Source organism: Sceloporus undulatus, chromosome 5, assembly GCF_019175285.1.
Source record: "Sceloporus undulatus isolate JIND9_A2432 ecotype Alabama chromosome 5, SceUnd_v1.1, whole genome shotgun sequence".
NCBI classification, from domain to species: domain Eukaryota; kingdom Metazoa; phylum Chordata; class Lepidosauria; order Squamata; family Phrynosomatidae; genus Sceloporus; species Sceloporus undulatus.
Window position 1 is genome coordinate 60047682 of NC_056526.1, and position 19106 is coordinate 60066787.

Below are 19106 nucleotides of genomic sequence, written 5' to 3' on the forward strand. Positions count from 1 at the left end.
TAATTTGTTTGGAAAGTGTTTTACAACAAACTACATCTATTAAATAGCTTGCATTTCAGATGCCTATTGGTGCATGTAGGTGATGCCTGATTTCTGCTTAGAAGGTGTAATGTGTTGTCTCTAGGGAGCTAGTTGTGCTGTGTAAAATCTATTAAATAGAAATGTGTGGAGACAAAATCTGAGAATCAATGAGATAACTAAGAATGCAAATAAAAAAATCAGAAGGAAAAGTATAAAGGAGCAAAATTACTACTACTATATTTCTGTTGTCCTGTTTCCAGAAAGCTTTGTTTATGCCATCTAATCCACTGGATTACATATGATTGATTACAGGGCTTGAGGTGATTGCTTTCATTTCTGCTTTTGCTCATGAATATGTGGAGATTGTTTATCGAATTATTGTTCCATCACATTGGCCATGTTTTTTGGGAATTATGGAATCTGTAGTCAGAGAGCACCAAGTTGGAAACCAGAGAGACCTAATGTTAGCAACTGCCAGGGGCTGGGTGAAGTACATTGGTCATCCCTGGGAATTTGAAGGGCCGTGGCCCTTCCCACTGCCGTGTCCCTCATCCTTTGTCCTTGATTTTTTAAAAAAGTTTTAAAATATGTTTTTGGCAAAAATGCTCCATATACACCTGGGGAGGGGAGCCATTTGTGGCCACTTCCATCCCACAAAAAATTATTTTTCCCCTGAGGCACTCAAAACAGCATTAAGGGACTCCATACATGGGCCACACTTTCCTCATTGTGATCTGGATAGACTAATACTGTCTGGCAGTTGCAGACCCAGGATTTAGTTGTTTAAGGTGTTCCACCTGTGATATTTTCAAGTGGAGATGTGGGGGAACTGAATTGCACTCTAACCTACCATCTGTTTCACAGTCAACATAAATATAGTATTTTAATATATAGTATTTGCACTCTTTATTATTGCTGTACAGTGGTTTGAAATCTTCAGATCTAATATAAATATGCATAATAAATTATCTTACATTGGACAACATATACTCTGTCTCTCATTGTGCAATATAACCCCTCACAAAAATATCAAGCAATGTGTGTGGCTTAGAGTATCACATTCTGCAGATGTTGGGAAGGGCCATCAGAACACCTTACTATTAGAATCTGAGTAAACAGAGAAGAATGTCTTTGTTATCTGGGAAAATAAAGCCTTGTAGTAAGTTAAAACACAAACAACCGGCTTCAAAATGTGGCACCAATTTCTTATTCTGTTTGCCTTGTCCCGTCCTCTCCCCACCTGCAAATGAATTAACCCAAATAAAATTCTTGAACAATATGAAAAGAGCTTTTATAACTATTGGATTAGGTTGGAGCTAGCCATACCTCAATTAGACCCATTGCTGAGGAAAAAGAAGAGTAGCCAGACACCCTCCTCCTCAATTGTGCTAGGAATCTGTTGATGGTCAGCTTTATCCCCTACCCAGTCCCCATCCCTTTCTTATTTATATTGTAAGCTTTTGGACAGGAGCTGTCATTTTAACTTTTGTAAGCTACCATGAGAACATTTTTGACTTAAAGGTGGTTTATAAATGCTTTAGATAAATGATAAATTATCTAAATAGAATTTGAATCCTACTGATTTTGTTTGTCTCCTTTAAATATGGCAAGTCTGGATCCAAATCTGTACTTTTCTAGAGAATTTGTGACAGTTTCATGTAGTTGACTGGGCAAAAAATATTTTCCAAGTGTTTTGGTATCATTACTGGGATCAAGCACATAGGGCAAAAGGAGTGGCCAGAGGCCCCTCCTGCCCTGATCTCTGAGGGACTGTAGAGACTGGGTGCAGTCCCGAGGCTGGCAACTGCCGTGCTCCTGAATAAGCTGCCGACAGGTGTGTCTTTTTGCCGCTCCATTTGTGACTGGACTTGGGGTACTTCATAGCGGACTCAGAGCAGCTTCAGGGTGGTTTGGGGGTGTGTGTCATTTGAATGCCAAGCCCCCAAAATAAAGCACCTTCTAGGTGCTTTATTTGGCCTGTCTGTTTTGGGCTATTGTCTTGCATGTAGGAGAAACTTGTCCCACCCCTTTTGGAGTTCATGAATGGTGTCATTAGTGAAGAGAGCAGCTCATTTGATGGCACAGCATTAGATGAACTCTGGTTTGAATGCCTGGAATCTACCCCAAACAAGAATTAAACAGAGTTTATGTGGAATTCATACAAAATCATGCAGTAGCTGCGAGTGAGCAATAAATTGCTATGGCAATCATATTACTTTAACAACAATGAACAAGTGCTATTTACAAATTGTGGTCACAATCTTACATAGGTCAGTATAGTGTAATACTTCTACATGTGCAACTAGACTTTGCTGAGCCATTTACACTCCTTGGATCTACCATAGAGCCACAGACTCCCCCCCCTCGAATGCCCATACTGTAGCTAGTGGAGAGTAAGGAGAGGGACCAGAGATGCAGCTGGTTGTGTCCTGGGGCCAAACCTGAAATGATTACATCATGAATGGAAACCTAGCTAGGTCCTCCAGAGGTTTTAGTTGCTGATGGAAATCATTTTGTCTGGCTACTGGAAAATAGCCAAATATTTATGTGATTCACCCTGTTCTCCACCAGGGATAGATTAGCAAAGAGGAAGGTGGCTTTAGTTGTTGTGGAGTGAGGAAGGGAGTACTAACCTCTGCAGCAATTTAAAAAAAAAGCCATACATAGGTGTATGACTGTTTTATACCTGTGTATACCACTGGCAGGATTACAGTCTATGTATATCAGATTTATAGCTTTTTTTGGATGCCAGCCATGAAAGCCTTTGACTTCACATATATCAGATTTGTTTCTCATATCTCACAGTAGTCTTTTCCCTAATATCTTTCATCAGCTGAGTGTCCCCAAACCTTTTATGGCTATTGCCCTTCTCATCTGGGGTGACAACCCTAGCGACTCCCCGTGCATATATTTCTTAATGTTAGGTGTATTGTTCTACTGTAAATCCAAAACAACTAATCTCAGTTGCTCCTCCAGTAAAGGCCAGAGTGAGCAAGAGACTCAGTTGCTATTCAGCCAGCTGCTCAGTTGCTGCTCCTAAGGTGTTTGGGTGCAAAGAGAGAAGCTTCTCCCTGGCAAGGAAGGATTCTAAATCCTTCTTTTTTGCAGCAGAGAGGGACACAGCAGGTGTGTGTGTAGGTGGTTTACAAAGGCCACATGCTATGGACTGGAGACTGGTACAGACGGGGAAAGGGAAAGATTTTAACTATAGGAACTGCTCTACGATGAAGGACTCTTTCCAAGAACTGACTCCAGATACTCTTTCATCTCCTTTACTAGTGACATGTCACACTGCTTCAAGTGTTTCTCCCTCCCTACACACACACATCCATAAACCTTGTTGCTTTTGTTATCTCTTCTGTCAGACTGTCTCATGAAAGAAAGCAGCAGCAGCAGAGCAGCTCCAGACTGTCAGCCAATTCCCTCAAAGCTCAGAAAAATTAGGCAGGTTCCCAAATTTGAAAGCTCCTTGCGTTTCCTTCACTGCCACATGCTCTAACTCCTTGGTTCAGTCAGTCAGTCTGTTCCAAAATGGTGCCTCTCTGTTCAAAGAAGCAATGTCCTATGCCCAAGTGTCGCAAGAGTTTCCCAACTGCCACCACTAGTGAAAGATACATCTAAGAGCTTGTGCAGGCAGGTAAAGAGCAGAAGACACCACCACATGAAATGATTGGCAAGGCTGCATTGTCTTTTTAAGGGACCCTGAAAAGAAGTTTCACACAACCCTTGTCAGTACCATGGTCCACTGCTGCCCCTTTTCTCCCTTACCACCCCCCTGGATCTTTCCACTGCCCCCTTGGGAACCACTATTTTAGAACATGATTGAGACTGTTTTGTATTTGATTAACTTAACTTGAAATCACTAAGAGCTTACAAAATTTTCTGTGCCTTTTTCTTCAGCATTGTTGTAAATTCTGACAATTCTTGGGAAGTTTCCGTAAATTGACTAATCTATAGATTCCTGGGTTATTATTGTCTTTTCTGAGGAACACTTTAATTCAATGGGGCCTTTTTTGTCAAGAGAGGAGGAAGGGGCAGAACTGTAATGAAAGTACATGCACAGGTGGAGAAAGCAGCCGGTGGAAGTAGACCTCACATTTTTGTAATGTAGTGAGATGTGTTGGGTAATGACTAGTGGGAAATAAATAACAGGTTTCAATAGCCCTTTATTTTTAGGGAAGGAATTAACCTACTAGCTTTTTACTAGGCTTCTACAATCCCATTTCTTATTGTTTTGAGTGAAACATTTCATCTTCACACCTTCCTTGGCATTTTAAGGCAAGAAACGCATCAGAAGTCTCCAATAAACTTATCATGTTTAGTGTCGACACGTTCTAATTGCATGCTTTATTGTGATTTATGCATAAAAATGATCAAAACTGATATATATATATATATATATATATATACTCATAATCTTATCTTTTGAGTTGGCAGAAATAGAGGCTTCTGGGCAGAAACCTTTCCCCCCCAGTAAACTAGCTGTTGCTTTCAATTGGTGTATCATGAAATTAACATTCACCTTGAACTGGGAACAATATCAATACTGTCTGAAATATGTTTGATTTTCTATTCTCAGCATTGTTCATCATATTGAATGTTCATCCCATAAGTCTTACAAAAAACAAATATATATTTGGCATAGTAAAGTGCCTACAACATGTTTCAAAAACTATCATTAGCAGGAAAAAAAACCCGTTTTGATTGATGGACTGCAAAGTTGGAATTATTGAATCTTACCAACACAGGGTTTTACTGGCATGGGGAAAGTTTGCACTCAATTCTTCATTTCCCAGAAGAAATGGTAATTGTGTCTGACACACATGCACACACACTTGAAAAGTTGCTATTTTGGACTACAACTGTAAGAATCCCTCAGCTACCATGGTCACTGGCTATGCTGGTTTGGCATTGTGAGAACTGTAGCTGAAAAGATAATTTTTCCATGCTGTGCACAAACTTGTTTTAAATTAATCTTGTATGTCATTTTAATCTTGTATCTTATGTTATATGCTTCTTGGATCCTGTACTGGGAGAAAAGCAGGAAAATAAATAAGCAAATAAATGCAATTACAGATGAAAATGAAAGAGTATGTTTACCTGGGAACCTGCAGGACATGCTTGAAGTCTGGAACGTACTGCATGTCTAACCATCTCACTATTGGCCTTCTTCTGAATCCAGAAACAATCCTCTTCTGGAAGCTTTTGTCTTTTTACATTCACCCATGTCTCCATCCTGTATTGGTTTCTTATTTTCATTTTATCTGACTGATATCTCATCTTTTTTGTAGAGTGTATCATGTTTTTAAATACAGTAATTCTTTAGTATGCTTTTATTCTTATGTTATGCTTAAGCTATCTTAGGCCTTGCATTTGGCAAGCTTGGATAGAACGTGTTTAATAATATATAATATTTTGATAAATTATATATTTCTTTGTCAACTGTCACATTTGCTGCACTGTTTCTTTTTCTGTAACAATACATGTGCTGATGTATTCTTAATTTCCCCTGTGAGGTATTATTTATGTTATTAAAAATGTTTACATAGACATACTGTAATACCTACAGTGTTTAAGAAACTGCATACATACTAACAGGAGACATGTAAGTGACACATGGATGGTATCAAAAATGGCCCCAAACTAGTCATTAAATATTATAGCTGACTTGTTTTCCTTCCCATAGTGGGAATTCATCATAGATAGCTGCCCCAGCAATCAGACTTTCAAATTAAGCCTGTGTTTACCTTCCAGTGACCAATCACAAAGAAAAGCACCCTAAATGTAGCACATGTTGGTGATGAAAATCATGTACTTTGACAGATATCTTTTGCTGCTTTGGGAAGCATTTTGAGGGAGGGAGGCAAAAAATTGCACATTGACACTGAGAACCAAACAGAAGAATTCCAAGGAGAATTCCGAATATAAAAATAGATAGAAGACCGAGTATAGTTTTGTTATCGTTATATAATTTAGAGAAATGGAAGAAAAGGAAAAAAAAAAAGATTTGGTAACAAGTTTGCTTACAGCAGCGAGATTAATAATAGCAAGGTGTTGGAAAACGAAAATAGATGTAGAAGTGGAGGATTGGTACAAAGAGGTATGGAAATTAGCTATTAATGATAAATTGACATTTAAACTGAAAGTAAAAAAAGGACTATGGAAAAGAAGTGACTTTGAGGGGATTTGGAAAGAATTTGTTGAGAAAGTACTGAGAAAAGAAGATGGGAGATTACCTCCAGAAGATGAACTGAAATTTTGGATGGAATATAAGGATGGAAATGGCTCTGGGGAAGGGGGGCACTGAGGGGTATATAAAATAATTTGTTAAAATGTAATAGAATGCAGGGATATATTTGTCTATGGAAATATTATTAAAAAATTAAATAATAATAAAAAAGGAATAGATCTGGTAAAATTGTAAATGTCCATGATTTAAGGTAATAAATTATCCTTGAATTCCAAGGAGAATTCCAAGATTTGGTAAAATGCAAAAACATCCCAATAATTATTGTGTATGTTGAATGACCATAGGATGCTGAGTGTCTGAAGCTACAAATGGAAAACTGGCTAAAAGACTACATAGGAGTATTCTACAATGCCTTGCATATTTCTAAATTATGAAGGAAGGGGAGAAGAGTTTGTCAATGTTATTTTTGAATTACATTTCCAAGAATTCCAGAGATCACCCTGGTTGGGGTAGTCTGGACTTTATTTCCAAGCCCTGATAATGAGGATCACAGTTCTGTGCTCCTTATTCATGAATATCTTCTCTGTCTACAGCCAGGTGGCCTGACAAACTGTGCCCCTGTTTAACTGAATCTAGCTGTGTTCTGAGTGGAAGGAATTACGAAATATATAAAGTTTCCCAGATTAGGATAGCTTCTTTACCGCACACATGATTCTTTTGATGGCATCTGAAGCTCAAGGGGACCTTTGAGTGCATGCATTTATGCTTTAAAAGAATTCTTTTGCATCTCCTCCAGAAGTCAATACTTGCTCTCAACATCTTGTTTCCACAGCTCATCATGTTAAAACTGGAACTTGTGAAGTGGTGGCTCTCCATCGGTGTTGCAATAAGAACAAGATAGAAGAAAGATCACAGACAGTCAAGTGCTCCTGCTTTCCTGGGCAGGTAGCAGGTACCACTCGAGCAGCGCCTTCTTGTGTTGATGGTGCGACATATTCTATGGTTTGTTCTTCCTTCTCGAGCCAAACTCCCTCCTGAGTTCTTTAAAGGATTGCCTTTCATTTACTCCCACAAGTGCTTATAATGATCAGGAGAATTATTTGACAGTATACCCAAGGTGAACAGTAGCTTGAGAGTTTTAAATGAATTACCAAGCCTGGCTGCGAAAGAGCCTCTTGAGAGGAATAATTTGATGTAAAAATCTGAATGCCCATAGTGTTGAATCAACTTCATTCATTCCACTAATATTTGTTAGAGACAGATTATGATCACTCTCATTGTGGATAACAAGATTTGGGGGCATGTCGGATCAGGGGTGAGATGGGATATATATATATATATATATATATATATATATATATATATATATATATATATATGTACACGTACATTTGCCTTCCACACCATGGCTCCAATCCAATTTAGACCCCCCCTCCTGTTCTAGAAGTTTCTTTTTCAAAAAAATTAACTGTGCTAGGCAATTTACAAGACAAATGCCACATTTAGGCTGGGCAGAAATCATACAGTTCTCCAGATGTTAGGGACTCCAGAACTGCTTTTAACTTGGGAGGGGATTCAACATTGATAAGCAGTTTGTATTTAATTTTACCCACTTATAGGTACTTCTAGAGGGAGTTCAAATTACTTTCCTCATCCATTTTCATTCCAACATCCTTAAATAGGAAGACTCTTACAAGTATAGTGCCATCCATGTGTTCAGTGTAGCTTACCTATAAATAATTGTGAACAGGATAGATTGCAGGCAGCATTTGTTATTCCTGGGAGGTCTCAGTGACAATAACTGTCTTCATCTTAGTACTCGATCACTTAGTATGCTTCTGATGGATAATTCCCGAGGAGGCTCAATGACATAGGAGTCTTGGTGATACATTTCTGGTGGATCATTTCAGCCCACCTATATTGGGTGGGATTTGAGGACCCTTCACTCTTGTTCTGGGGTCCATGGCAGATGATGCTGGACCAATTGCCGGCAGCCATTGCTAATCATAATTAATGGTGAGAGTGCTGATTTTGCATCTGAAACAGCAGGAAGTTTGCATGATTCCCACCCATACTTTAAGTGAATGATTTCTTTGCAGTCCAGAAAACATTTTTTAAAAACAAAACAAAACAAAACAAAACATCCCACCTATGTCTTTGACTAATGTGTAGAACACTTTCTGTGAAAAGTTATGATCTCTTTCCTGAAATTGTTATGTTGTCAGCTATCACAGAAACAGTAAGTACATCACCTTCTGTGAGTACATTTTTTCTCAATAGTTTAGATTGTAATGTTAGTCATGATATAAAGCTGAAGATTTTAAAATGAAGAAAGGAGAAAGAAACTAGATGATTGAAAATGTAAGGCTGGTTCTGAAAATAATCCTATGCAGAGGCACATGTTTGATAATAATTTAAATGTTTCACAGTACTTGGGGGAAGGGGGCTCTCTGTCTGATTATACATAGATAAATGGCTTTATAGATGCAAATGTCCTGTTGATCCTATGTTGTGCATATTCTCTCTCTTTTTCTGTCTGTATGTGTGTGTGTATATATATGTGAATATATATGTGTGTGGGTGTGAGTGTATGTATATATATTTAAAACTATGGAGCACCTTTTTAAAAATGTAAAAAAAACACACATTCTTTTCTCCTTTAGCTTCAATAGTGGAACAAAAATGGTGGTGCCACATGCAACCATGTCTTGAAGGGGAGGAATGCAAAGTTCTTCCAGATCGCAAAGGATGGAGTTGTTCTTCTGGGAATAAAGTGAAAACAACAAGGGTAGGTATTAAATTCACATAAAATCTGGTTGGCCACTTTGTTAACAGAATGTTGGACCCAGTGGATCATGTGCTTCATCAAGCAAAGCTAACTTGAATCCCATTTATTTCAATGGGTCTTGTGATAAATTTGACTAAGTATTGAGATTATTTTTGCCTGTTGGTTCAGGATGACTGTAATACATCATACTACATGTATTTTTAAGTCAAATCAGTATGTTTCAGTTTTCCCTTCCCCAGCAGACAGTTGAATGGGAAGATTTTTAAAAGTTTTGCCACAGGATGACTATATATATAAAAAAGCAGATTAATCTCATTTCTGATGTTGATGTGATTGAAAGTAAATATGATACTGTATACAGATTTGGGTTTTTTTTGTTTTTGTTTTTTTGTTTCATATTCACAGATTCCAGAAATTAAGTCAGGCATGAACTAAAAAGAAAAACATACAGGTTTCAAGGACTAAATCTCTAGCCCACATTAAGTTCATAATGGCAGTGGGAGAGAAGACTGACCAAAAGAATAAAACATTTAATTTGTACATGGAGAGGACAACCTCTAACTTCTTGTCTAGTAATCTCCCTGGTCAAATGTATTCATGACTTTTTGCATATTAAGAAACATATAAAACATATAGATCGTTTGAACTTGAAAAAAACTTTCTACCATAATTCTTAATGTTGTTCTTTATTTACTGTGCAAAATGAGAAAAACATTTAGAACAAAATTTAAAAGTAGCCCCCAACCTGAGTATGTGCCAAGCACGTATAAAATGGCGGCGCCCATTCTACATGGGTGCCGCCATCTTGACGTAGCGGACGCTTAGCGTCCACACGTCGCAGCACAGTAATGACACCACAAATGCGCCATTGGCGCCTTACGGCATCATTACTGCACTGTAAAAAGAAGCCGCTTTTTGCGGCTTCTTTTTGCTGCATGGAGGAGTTGTGCGGTTTGGCCGCTGAGGCTCCTCCACACAGCAAATGAGGGCGCTTTACAGACCGCCCTTTTGGGCGGTCTGGAAAGAGCCACTATAAAAATGTGAGTAACTTCTTTCAGCTTGTAAAAAGGAATCCATATATTATAACAATAATCATATACGGTTTTATACTTTATTCCCTCTAATAATTAATTTGTAAGACTGTGTTGATTTTATAATTAATAGAGACATATATAAAGATTCAATGAGGTCATGCAGTTCAGTTCGTCTTTATTATGCTTGTAGACCAGCACAGGTAAAAGGGGATATAATATAAAAGATAAAAGAAGGGGGAAAATTAAAAGCAAGGTAAAAACACAGGTTAAAAGCAGTATTTAAATTAGTCTTTTAAAATCCAGTGTAGCAGGGCAAGATTGTACTAGCCTACTGCTGAGGTCATTGCCTGATAGATTTTAATTGCAGCTGCATAGAATCTGGCAATGTTATATGTTATATCAGGGTTGATGTCCGAAAGCAACAAAGAATTGTAAAATTGGCTGATGTGTCCTTGATGTTTATACAATAACAGTGAGATAAGGCTAAGGCGAATGTCCCTATAGTATGAGCAATGAAGTAATACATGCTCTGTTGTTTCTATTTGGCCAGAATCAGAGGCTCGGTTATGCAAACAGGTTCAAAGGAGCAGCACATGGTGTCTGTTGCCCCAGTTGTGTTGAGACTGTGGTGTCTGCACAGTGGGTCCAATGTGGGTCACTGCCACAGTCCCTAACTGGGCTGCCGGCAAGAGAGGATTTTATCTGCTTCTTTTTGGCCCAATTCTTTTTAATTGGTGCAAGCCTTGGCACAGCTTCAGTCTGTCTTTGGGGCATGCATCATGTAAACAGCACTCCCCCAATGCAGTCTCAAACCACGCCATTTTGTCCATCTGTTTCAGATCAAAATTATAATAATAGTTTCTTATCGTATCCTTATTACTGAGTACTATTTCATTTCAGAGATGTAGTATTGAAAGGGCAATGGACATTTGGAATGACTTAAATGCAGATCTAGCTGTGGGAAGTAATGAAAAGAATTAGAAGGCACTAGATCAAACTACCTTTGATACTGTACTATGGGCTGACATTTGGAAGTGCTACTCAGATTTTAATGTAAGATTACAGTTGTCTTCAACTTTGCTGGTAGGCTGGAACACAAATTGTACACCAATAGAAAGCACACCAATAAGCATCTTTTGGTTTTACCTTCATTTTAAGGAGATAGAAAGATGGAAAAATATTGTTTGAGTAAGAAACTGGCAACAACAACAACAAAAATAAACAAATCAACTAAAACAAAATTAAATCCAGCTAAATCCTGTTCAGTAGGCTGGGACTGTAAGTGTCTACCAGAAAAAGCTGTAGTCTGTACTCTCAAACTGGAACTTTTGGAGCCTTCTTTGACAGCAGAGTATATTACTACTGTGAGCTACCCAAAGTGAATCAGGACTTCTACAAGTTACTGTAGGAGGAATTTTTTTTCAAGGCAATATATATTTCCCTACCATGGAAAATAATTTTGTGACCGTGTATATCAGTGATGGTGAACCTATGGCACTCAGAGCCCTCTCTGTGGGCACACATGTTGTCACCCTAGCACAGAGTTTGCCAGAGTTTTTTACTAGAAAGCCAGAGGGACATGGCACTTAGCAATAAATAAGTGGGGTCTGGGTTGCAGTTGGGGCACTCGGTCTGTAAAAGGTTCACCATCACTGGTATAGTCAGGTGTTCAGTCCAATTTAACTCAGTGGGGGTTATTTTTGAGTAGACACATGCTGGCCTACATTATTCCAGCTCTATCTGTTCATATAATTTCATATCACTATCCAATTATTACACAATTATTTCCCTACCATGGAAAATAATTTTGTGACCCCATTATCCTCAATGGGATTCAAGCATAGGCAGAACTTGCCTTATGTGGCGGGGTCCAGAATGGATCCCCCGCGTAAGGCAAGGGACCACTGTATAGCATTTTTGCTGTGATGTGATAACTGGCCTTCATCCAATAGCTCAGGGAGACTATATAAAATGAGATTAGAATTTTCTGTGTGCCTTTGAATAGTGTCTAAAAAGAAACTTGAACACTGCATTGGTTGCCAAAATGAATGTGAATTAATGTATCCCGAAACTAAGATAATATCTAAGATTAATATAATCATCTGGTGCTGACAATTGTTACTATGGTACGGTACAGACAGCCAAAAAGTGGTGTACCAGAGCCGGTATTAGGGTTTTTGAGCATGCACCATCTACACGCTCCATAACCCTAATACGTACCGCCGGCGGCATAATGGTGCTGCCCCATGTACACGGGTGCCGCCATTATGATGTCATGGCCATGCCACATCCAAATGACGTGGCATGGGCGTGACGTGTTCGCGCCGCGTCAGGCCGCTTGTGGTGGCCTAACACTGGCGCTCGAAGGAGTTCCGAAATGGAGCTCCTTCTGGAGGGTGGCTCATTCCCGCAGCCACCAAATGGCTGTGGGAATGGCGCCAGGGAGAAAGGGGCCGAGCCACCCCTTTCTCTCCTGGCTGCAGCTCCTGGGGTGTCTTGGGGCATGAAGCCCCAAGGGCACCCCTTTTCGGAACCAGGGAGAAGCGGCATTTTGCCGCTTCTCCTTGGTCCTGAAAAGCACCGGATTGGGGCCTTTGGGCTGCCGCTGTGGCTGCCCTGGCCCCAATCCGTGCCTGAATGGAGCGGCTGCAGGCCACCCCAAAGGGGCGGTCTGTATCCTGCCTATACCTCTCATGCTCCCCATTTATTCTTCTAGCACTACTTCTGTTTAGTTGCCTGCCTGCTGAGGTGGAAAAAAAGGATGGATAAGAAGGAACAATACTGAAGGGCTGAGAATGAATCCCTGGATATAGAGCTGGAATTTATCTTGAAACCAAAGCTGATATTAGTGTCAAGCAGCTATATCGGTGATGATCTGTCCTCTTCTGAATTACAACAGATGCATAAGCACTTTAGGCAGCAGCAAAAAAGAAGAAAATAGGACAAGTACTGCTGTTGGTGCTGGTTAAAAAAATATTTGAAATATCGTTCTCCTGGTAGCTTCTTCCCTTTGAGTCTTCCTGCTTTCTCAATTGCTTTTCAGAAATAGGACTGTAGTTCCGATTAAGCTAAGATTTGTTATGGTGTGTCATTTATCTGGAAAACTGGCATGCAGTTTGTGAATCACAATGTTACTGATAGATGAGATTCTGTAGGACAATAGAATAAGGGTGATGAGAACATAAGAAGGTCTGTGGAACATCTCTCATGTTCCAACTGCTTTCTCCAGCTGACGTAATCTGGAATAGCAATTGATGGTTTCAAGGGAGAAATTCAAATTGAAGCAGTTAGATTACAAAAAGATTGATGTGAAATGGTATCTCACTCTGCAATTTTACTCATGTTTATTAGGCTGTATGCCTCATTGGACTCCCAGGAATCTACCTCCAGTGAATGCGTTGGTACAGAATAATTGGTTTGCCATTACCTTTTGGCTTCTTCGGGTATTTAGGAGTCAGGCAGGAGTAGGAATAAAAGCAAGACTAATGTCAAAACCAGAGAATCAAGTACAGTAGAAGCAAAATGAAACATTAGAAGAGCATTCAATCAGTGGTCATACCATAGGCAGTTACAGTCCATGTATAGGGCAGAAAGTAGATGCAAGATCTATAGGAAGCAGAGCTGAGAAAATTTAGTTTTTGGACTATAGCTTCTTGAATTCCACAGCCAGTATGATTATTTGTAAGAAGGCATGCAACAAAATTCCAGGGAGATGAAATCTTGGAGGTTCAGAAAAACCCCCAACAACAACCCACAATTGCTTCTTAATATATTTATTTCTTTTCTTTTTTCTTTTTTTTTCTTTTTGCACAAGTAAAACCTAGAAGAGGACCAACAAATTATGTATAATATAGGAATTGTATTTAATCAATTTATATACATTTATGGGTGACTGATTATTAGCCCATGCTATAGAAGCTTATTGGAGCCATACTTAAGGATGAAAGAATATTCACATTTTTTCTCTTGTCCTCAGTGTGAAAGGGGGATTCAACACTGGGGAAACCCATAAAGAAAATATTCAACTGCTTAAGATTTTTCACACTTAGGACTTTGTTTTTGCATGCTAAACAACATTTTTACACAGAATACAGTGAATGTTATGGAAAATGCACAGTTAAAAATATTGTGTAAAAATATTGCAAAAAAAAAAAAAAAGATTTGTGATTAAAAAAAACAAGGGTTACCCCCTACAAATAAGGTGGGACATCTTTTGGAAAGAAGTCCAGAACAATTGAAAATCATTGAAAAATGTGCCAACTTTCAGCTAGCAGTAGAAAACGTATATCTCTAGTCACTCCAAATTCCAGAGAAATTTTGTGGCTGTGCCAGAGTCTTGCCTAATGCACAAGAAGATACACTTACTTGGCCTCTTATACCCTTCCTCAAACTGGCATGTCATCTGAACTAATGATTTGCTAGATTATAATGAAATACTTCTATAACCCATTGGAGCAACCTTCCTGTTTAATTGAAAAGTGAAAAAAGAGCTGCTTTGAGTCCAGTTTAGGAGAAAGGTATCATCATCATCATCATCATCATCATCATCATCATCATCATCATCATCATCATCATCATCATCATCATCATCATCACCATCGAATAATAGAGTTGGAAGAGATCACAAGGGCCATCAAGTCCAACCGCCTGATATGCAGGAGTACACAGTCAAAGTACCCCTGACAGATGGTCATCCAGCCTCTGTTTAAAAACCTGCAAAGAAGGAAACTCTATCATGATCCAAGGCAGAGTATTCCACTGTCAAACAGCTCTTACTGTCAGGAGGTTCTTCTTAATGTTGAAGTGGAATCTCTTTTTCTATAGTTTGAATCCATTGCTCTGGGTCCTGTTCTCTTGAGCAGCAGAAAACAAGCTTGATCCATCCTCAATATGACCCCTTAAAACATTTAAATAGGGCTATCATATCACCTCTTAACCTTCTCTTCTCCAGGCTAAACATATCCAGCTCCCTAAGTCTCTCATCATAGGACATGGTGTCCAGACCTTTCATCATTTTGGGCACCCTCCTTTGGACATGCTCCAGCTTCTCAACATCCTTTCTGGATTGTGGTGCCCAGGACACCATCATATTTTCTAGCTTTCTTAAAATTTGATTATTCAGAATGCCTGCATTTACATTCATTTGTATATAAAAGAACCATAGTGGGTAACCCTATGTTGTAGCTTCTGAGGAAGAGAAGAGCCAAGCATAGCTGCAGTGTGCCTTGGTTCCAGTGGTTGTTGAGAGGCTTTCCCTCCATTCCAGTTGTCATTGCAGTAGCCACTGAGGGAAAGAAGAGGAGACAGCATTTGCTGTAGTAATCCCCTTTCTTTCTGCCATCCACTTTTCCTTGTGTGTTGTGTCCTATTGGATGGTATGCCTGAGGGCAGAGAACTGTCAAATTAAGAATTTTGTAAGCCATTTATTTGCTTATAGTTTTTGTGGGTTTTTTGGGCTATGAGGCCATGTTCTAGAAGATTTTATTCCTGATGTTTCACCAGGAGCTGTGGCTGGCATCTTCAGAGAATGCAGGAATGGAAGAGAGTGGGGCATAAATACTATTGGTTGAGAGGAAGTGGTTTGCGTGTTAATCTATGTATTGTTCTGTTGTTGAATGGCATCAAAATGGCGGTGCCCATCTGTACAGGGCGTCACCATTTTGACGTATGGAAGATGTGCTAGGGTTGTGGGGCGTCTGTAAGAGATGCTCCGAGGCAACCCTAGCACGGGGCTAGGACGTGCTATGGTACTGGTCTGTACCAGGCTGTTTACTTTAAGAGTTTCTTCTTTCCTGTTCAAATTGTCCAGGTGTTTATGGATCAGCCCTAGTTCAGCCCTAGTTCATCTGCAGGCCGGCACAAAGTGCTGGTCTGCACAGGCTCCATGTCTGCCGTGTCTCTCATGTTCCTTGATTCATGTTTGAACACTGTGTTTGGTGGTCCCTATGTAGACTTGTCAGCAGCTGTATGGTATGCTGTAAACTCCTTCAGCTGTGAGAGGGTCTCTCCTGTCCTTCGCTGAGTGCAGCATTTGCTGGATTTCCTTGGTTGGTTTGTAGACCATTTGGAGGTTGTGTTTCTTCATCAATTTCCCTATTCTGTCTGTGATTCATTTGAGGTATTGGAAAAATACCTTTCCTTTGGGTGGTTGTTTGTCTTCACTTATTTGTTTATTTATTGGCTGAAGAGTAGGGAATAAATGTTCACTTGCCCTCTCTGTCTCTGCTCCCTAACAGCTCATCCTAACATCCTGGCAGTTGCATCTTGTAATCAATTGGAATTTATAAGATATCCTGAGGGCAGTTTAGTGTAAAGGCTATTACAATGATTCATATAACAGATTTCCCAGGACATAGTTGGGGATAGAGAAGAGAAATGGAGTAGAGGTCCAGATTTCGCCATGACAAGCCATCAGTAGGCCACATGTGATTGGTGGATGCAGCAGTACAAACATTCACTCAAAAGCAGAATTGGAATCATTTTACTGTGCCCATGGCTGCCAGAACACTCAACTGCCAAGAGGTCAAGGAGAAACAGTACAAAATCAATGCTAGAACCTTCTTTAACTTCTCATCACTACCTTTGGGAGTGAGTTCCCCAGCTAAGACACCAGTACTCTGAAACGGTGCCAAAACCCTAACCTCTTTAGTTGATGGCCTCTGCTAAAATGCCAGGCATGCTCAAATAAGAGGAGGGAGCTTTCAGATATCCAGCATTAAGACATTTATGGCTTCGTATGTGAAAACTAGTTTAACTGAGCTCAGGAGCAGATTGAAAGCCAAACATTTATGGGATCTTGGCTTTTATGTCAACAAATCTGGAAACAAACTTTGCTGCCATGCTAGGGAAAAGTAGTCTGTTTTGCTTAACAGTCTGCCTTAAGTTGAAAGCATGGTGGCTAAACAGACAGGCAAAAGAGGTGCTTTCAGGCTGATTTAAAGGTGTGGCAGTTAGATGACATATGCCTTGAAGCCAGCAGGAAAGTGCCCTCTAGGCGTCTTATGCAGAGAAAAGCCATTTCAAAAAGTAGCAGCTTTTTTCTGCTTCTTGCTGGCTTGAAGCCATATCATGTGGTCATGACATGGGAACTCCATGCCTTGGGAGCCGGTGGTGTGGTTGGTGGGGTTTCAATGTGGCTTCAGAAAAGGCAGCTTCAAGCCACTTTTTCCTGCCCATCTGTTTCGCCCCTTACTTACTCATTTATGAAATTCATCTTGGTCCCAGTAAAGTTATTATTCTAGTTATTTTTGTAATAAGACAGTTTACAGTTTATGTGTCCCATTATTTATGTCATTATTCTCACTTCTAAGACAGTCTCTTCCTCTTCAGCTATATGCATCCATTCATTCTCAGACTCCACCTCAAGAGCCTTTTCCCTGTATCTGAATCCTCACAACCCATCCACACATAGTAATACATCTTAGTTGCATTAACTTTCCCCACTTCTTCATGACCCTCATCCTATCAAGATTTATTTGTTCTATATAGCATATCTGTGAACTGTCACAATCTTTTCAACTTACTGCAGTAAGTTAGGGCCACTGAGTGCTATTTATTCAGCACTAAAGCATTCAGATTGCTTTACAAGACCTAGGTAAGGCCCAATTATTTCTCCAAAGTGCTTACATAAAATAAGAATTAATCACAGACAAGGGAATGATAAGGGCACAAGAAAGCTTGGACTGTGTTTAAAGTTGTGCATCTGCTTCTTTATATGACATGGAGGAGGTTTTGGGGTGACAGGTCATGGTGGCAGTTTTTTTAAATTGTTTGACTGTTTAAGGTTATTGAATGTTTCAGACTGAATCTAATTGAAAATGCAAAACAAGCATATTTCTTCCTTATAGGCCAAATTGCTTTCTTACAGCAGTTTGGTTTTCCTCAGTCATTTTACTAGATCCATGTACTTAACAAGATGACAAAGGTGAAGAAAAGGTAAAAGTGGCAAGTGAGAAAGCAACATGCAGTGTCTCACTAAAGGCTATTTAAACCATTTAAATTATGGAGATTAACAGATGAAGCTAAGAATGGAATTAAAGCAGAATGGATGTGTCTGTACCTGAAATTTATCAGATAATGCTGTGGCTGAGCTGTAGTTGATCTGTCGTCCATCTGTGACTATTGCATATATTTTGACAGGCCTTCCCCATCACTTGCTGCTAGTGCCTCTGCAGCAGCATTAGATTTGTGTATGATAATGTCTAGGCTTCAGTCCCGACACTGGGCAGTTTCATCCTCTCCCTCACTTCCCCTCCCCCTTCTATTTCAAGCAGCCTGTTTTGTTTTTGTTCTTTTTTTAAAAAACCCTTTCTTTTCTCCCCCCCTTCCCCTCCCAGATCCCATTGCCATAATACCTATATTGTTTTAAAAGGAGAGAGAGAAAAATAAATTTGAAAAAAAGCATACTGGTAAAGCAATAGGGGAGGAAGATGAGATTAAGGAAAGAGAGTCCCAGACCAGCAGTGGCTGCTACAGTGTTTGAAGACATATGTTATAGGGACTGATTCCAAGCCAGTACTGTATATATGTGTTTCCTTTCATTAACATAACTATGGTGAGAATGGGGTCTGGTGTGATAATCTCATAGGTATACAGATTGGTTGCATGTGAATATGCTAAACCATAGTTTAGCCACAGAGAGGCTTGGGCACTCTCCTTTCTAATTTCTGTCCTTCTCAGAGAACTGGAGACTCATGAAATGAGGGAAGAGAAAAGACAAATAACTGAGAGTTGAACATAGATCTCTAAATTTTGTGTAAAGCACATTGAAGAGATGTTTATGATTGTGGAATAAGTAAACATAGATCATAACACATGGATGCTACAGAAAACACGGGGTGCGCCATGATGACACACGTGCGTCAGAGCACCCAAACGGCATTTGCCAGAAGGGTCATCATTATGGTGTGCGAGTGCCATAATGATGCCCCTAAAAAGAAGCTGCCTAGAGCGGTTTGTTTTCAGGGAGTGCATCGGTGCTGCGCTTGTGGCTGCCATAGAACCAACCAGGGGTGAAGACGGTTGGCTTTTAGCCACCTGTCTGTATAGCCCCTAAGTGTGTGAAAGGAGTTGT

General features: G+C 39.7%; 1 protein-coding gene across 2 annotated transcripts in view; it reads left to right on the plus strand.

The window, feature by feature from the left end:
• The window catches only part of TAFA2 (TAFA chemokine like family member 2), a 155763-nt gene that overhangs the window by 116244 nt on the left and 20413 nt on the right, over positions 1-19106 (plus strand). For both annotated transcript variants that reach the window (XR_006104282.1, XM_042470638.1), the window contains exons 3-4: positions 7044-7196; positions 8875-8999. Coding sequence is in view for 1 of the 2 variants with exons in the window: in XM_042470638.1 (XP_042326572.1) it covers positions 7044-7196; positions 8875-8999 (278 nt within the window). In the remaining variant the exon portion in view is untranslated. The remainder of the gene's footprint in view (positions 1-7043; positions 7197-8874; positions 9000-19106) is intronic.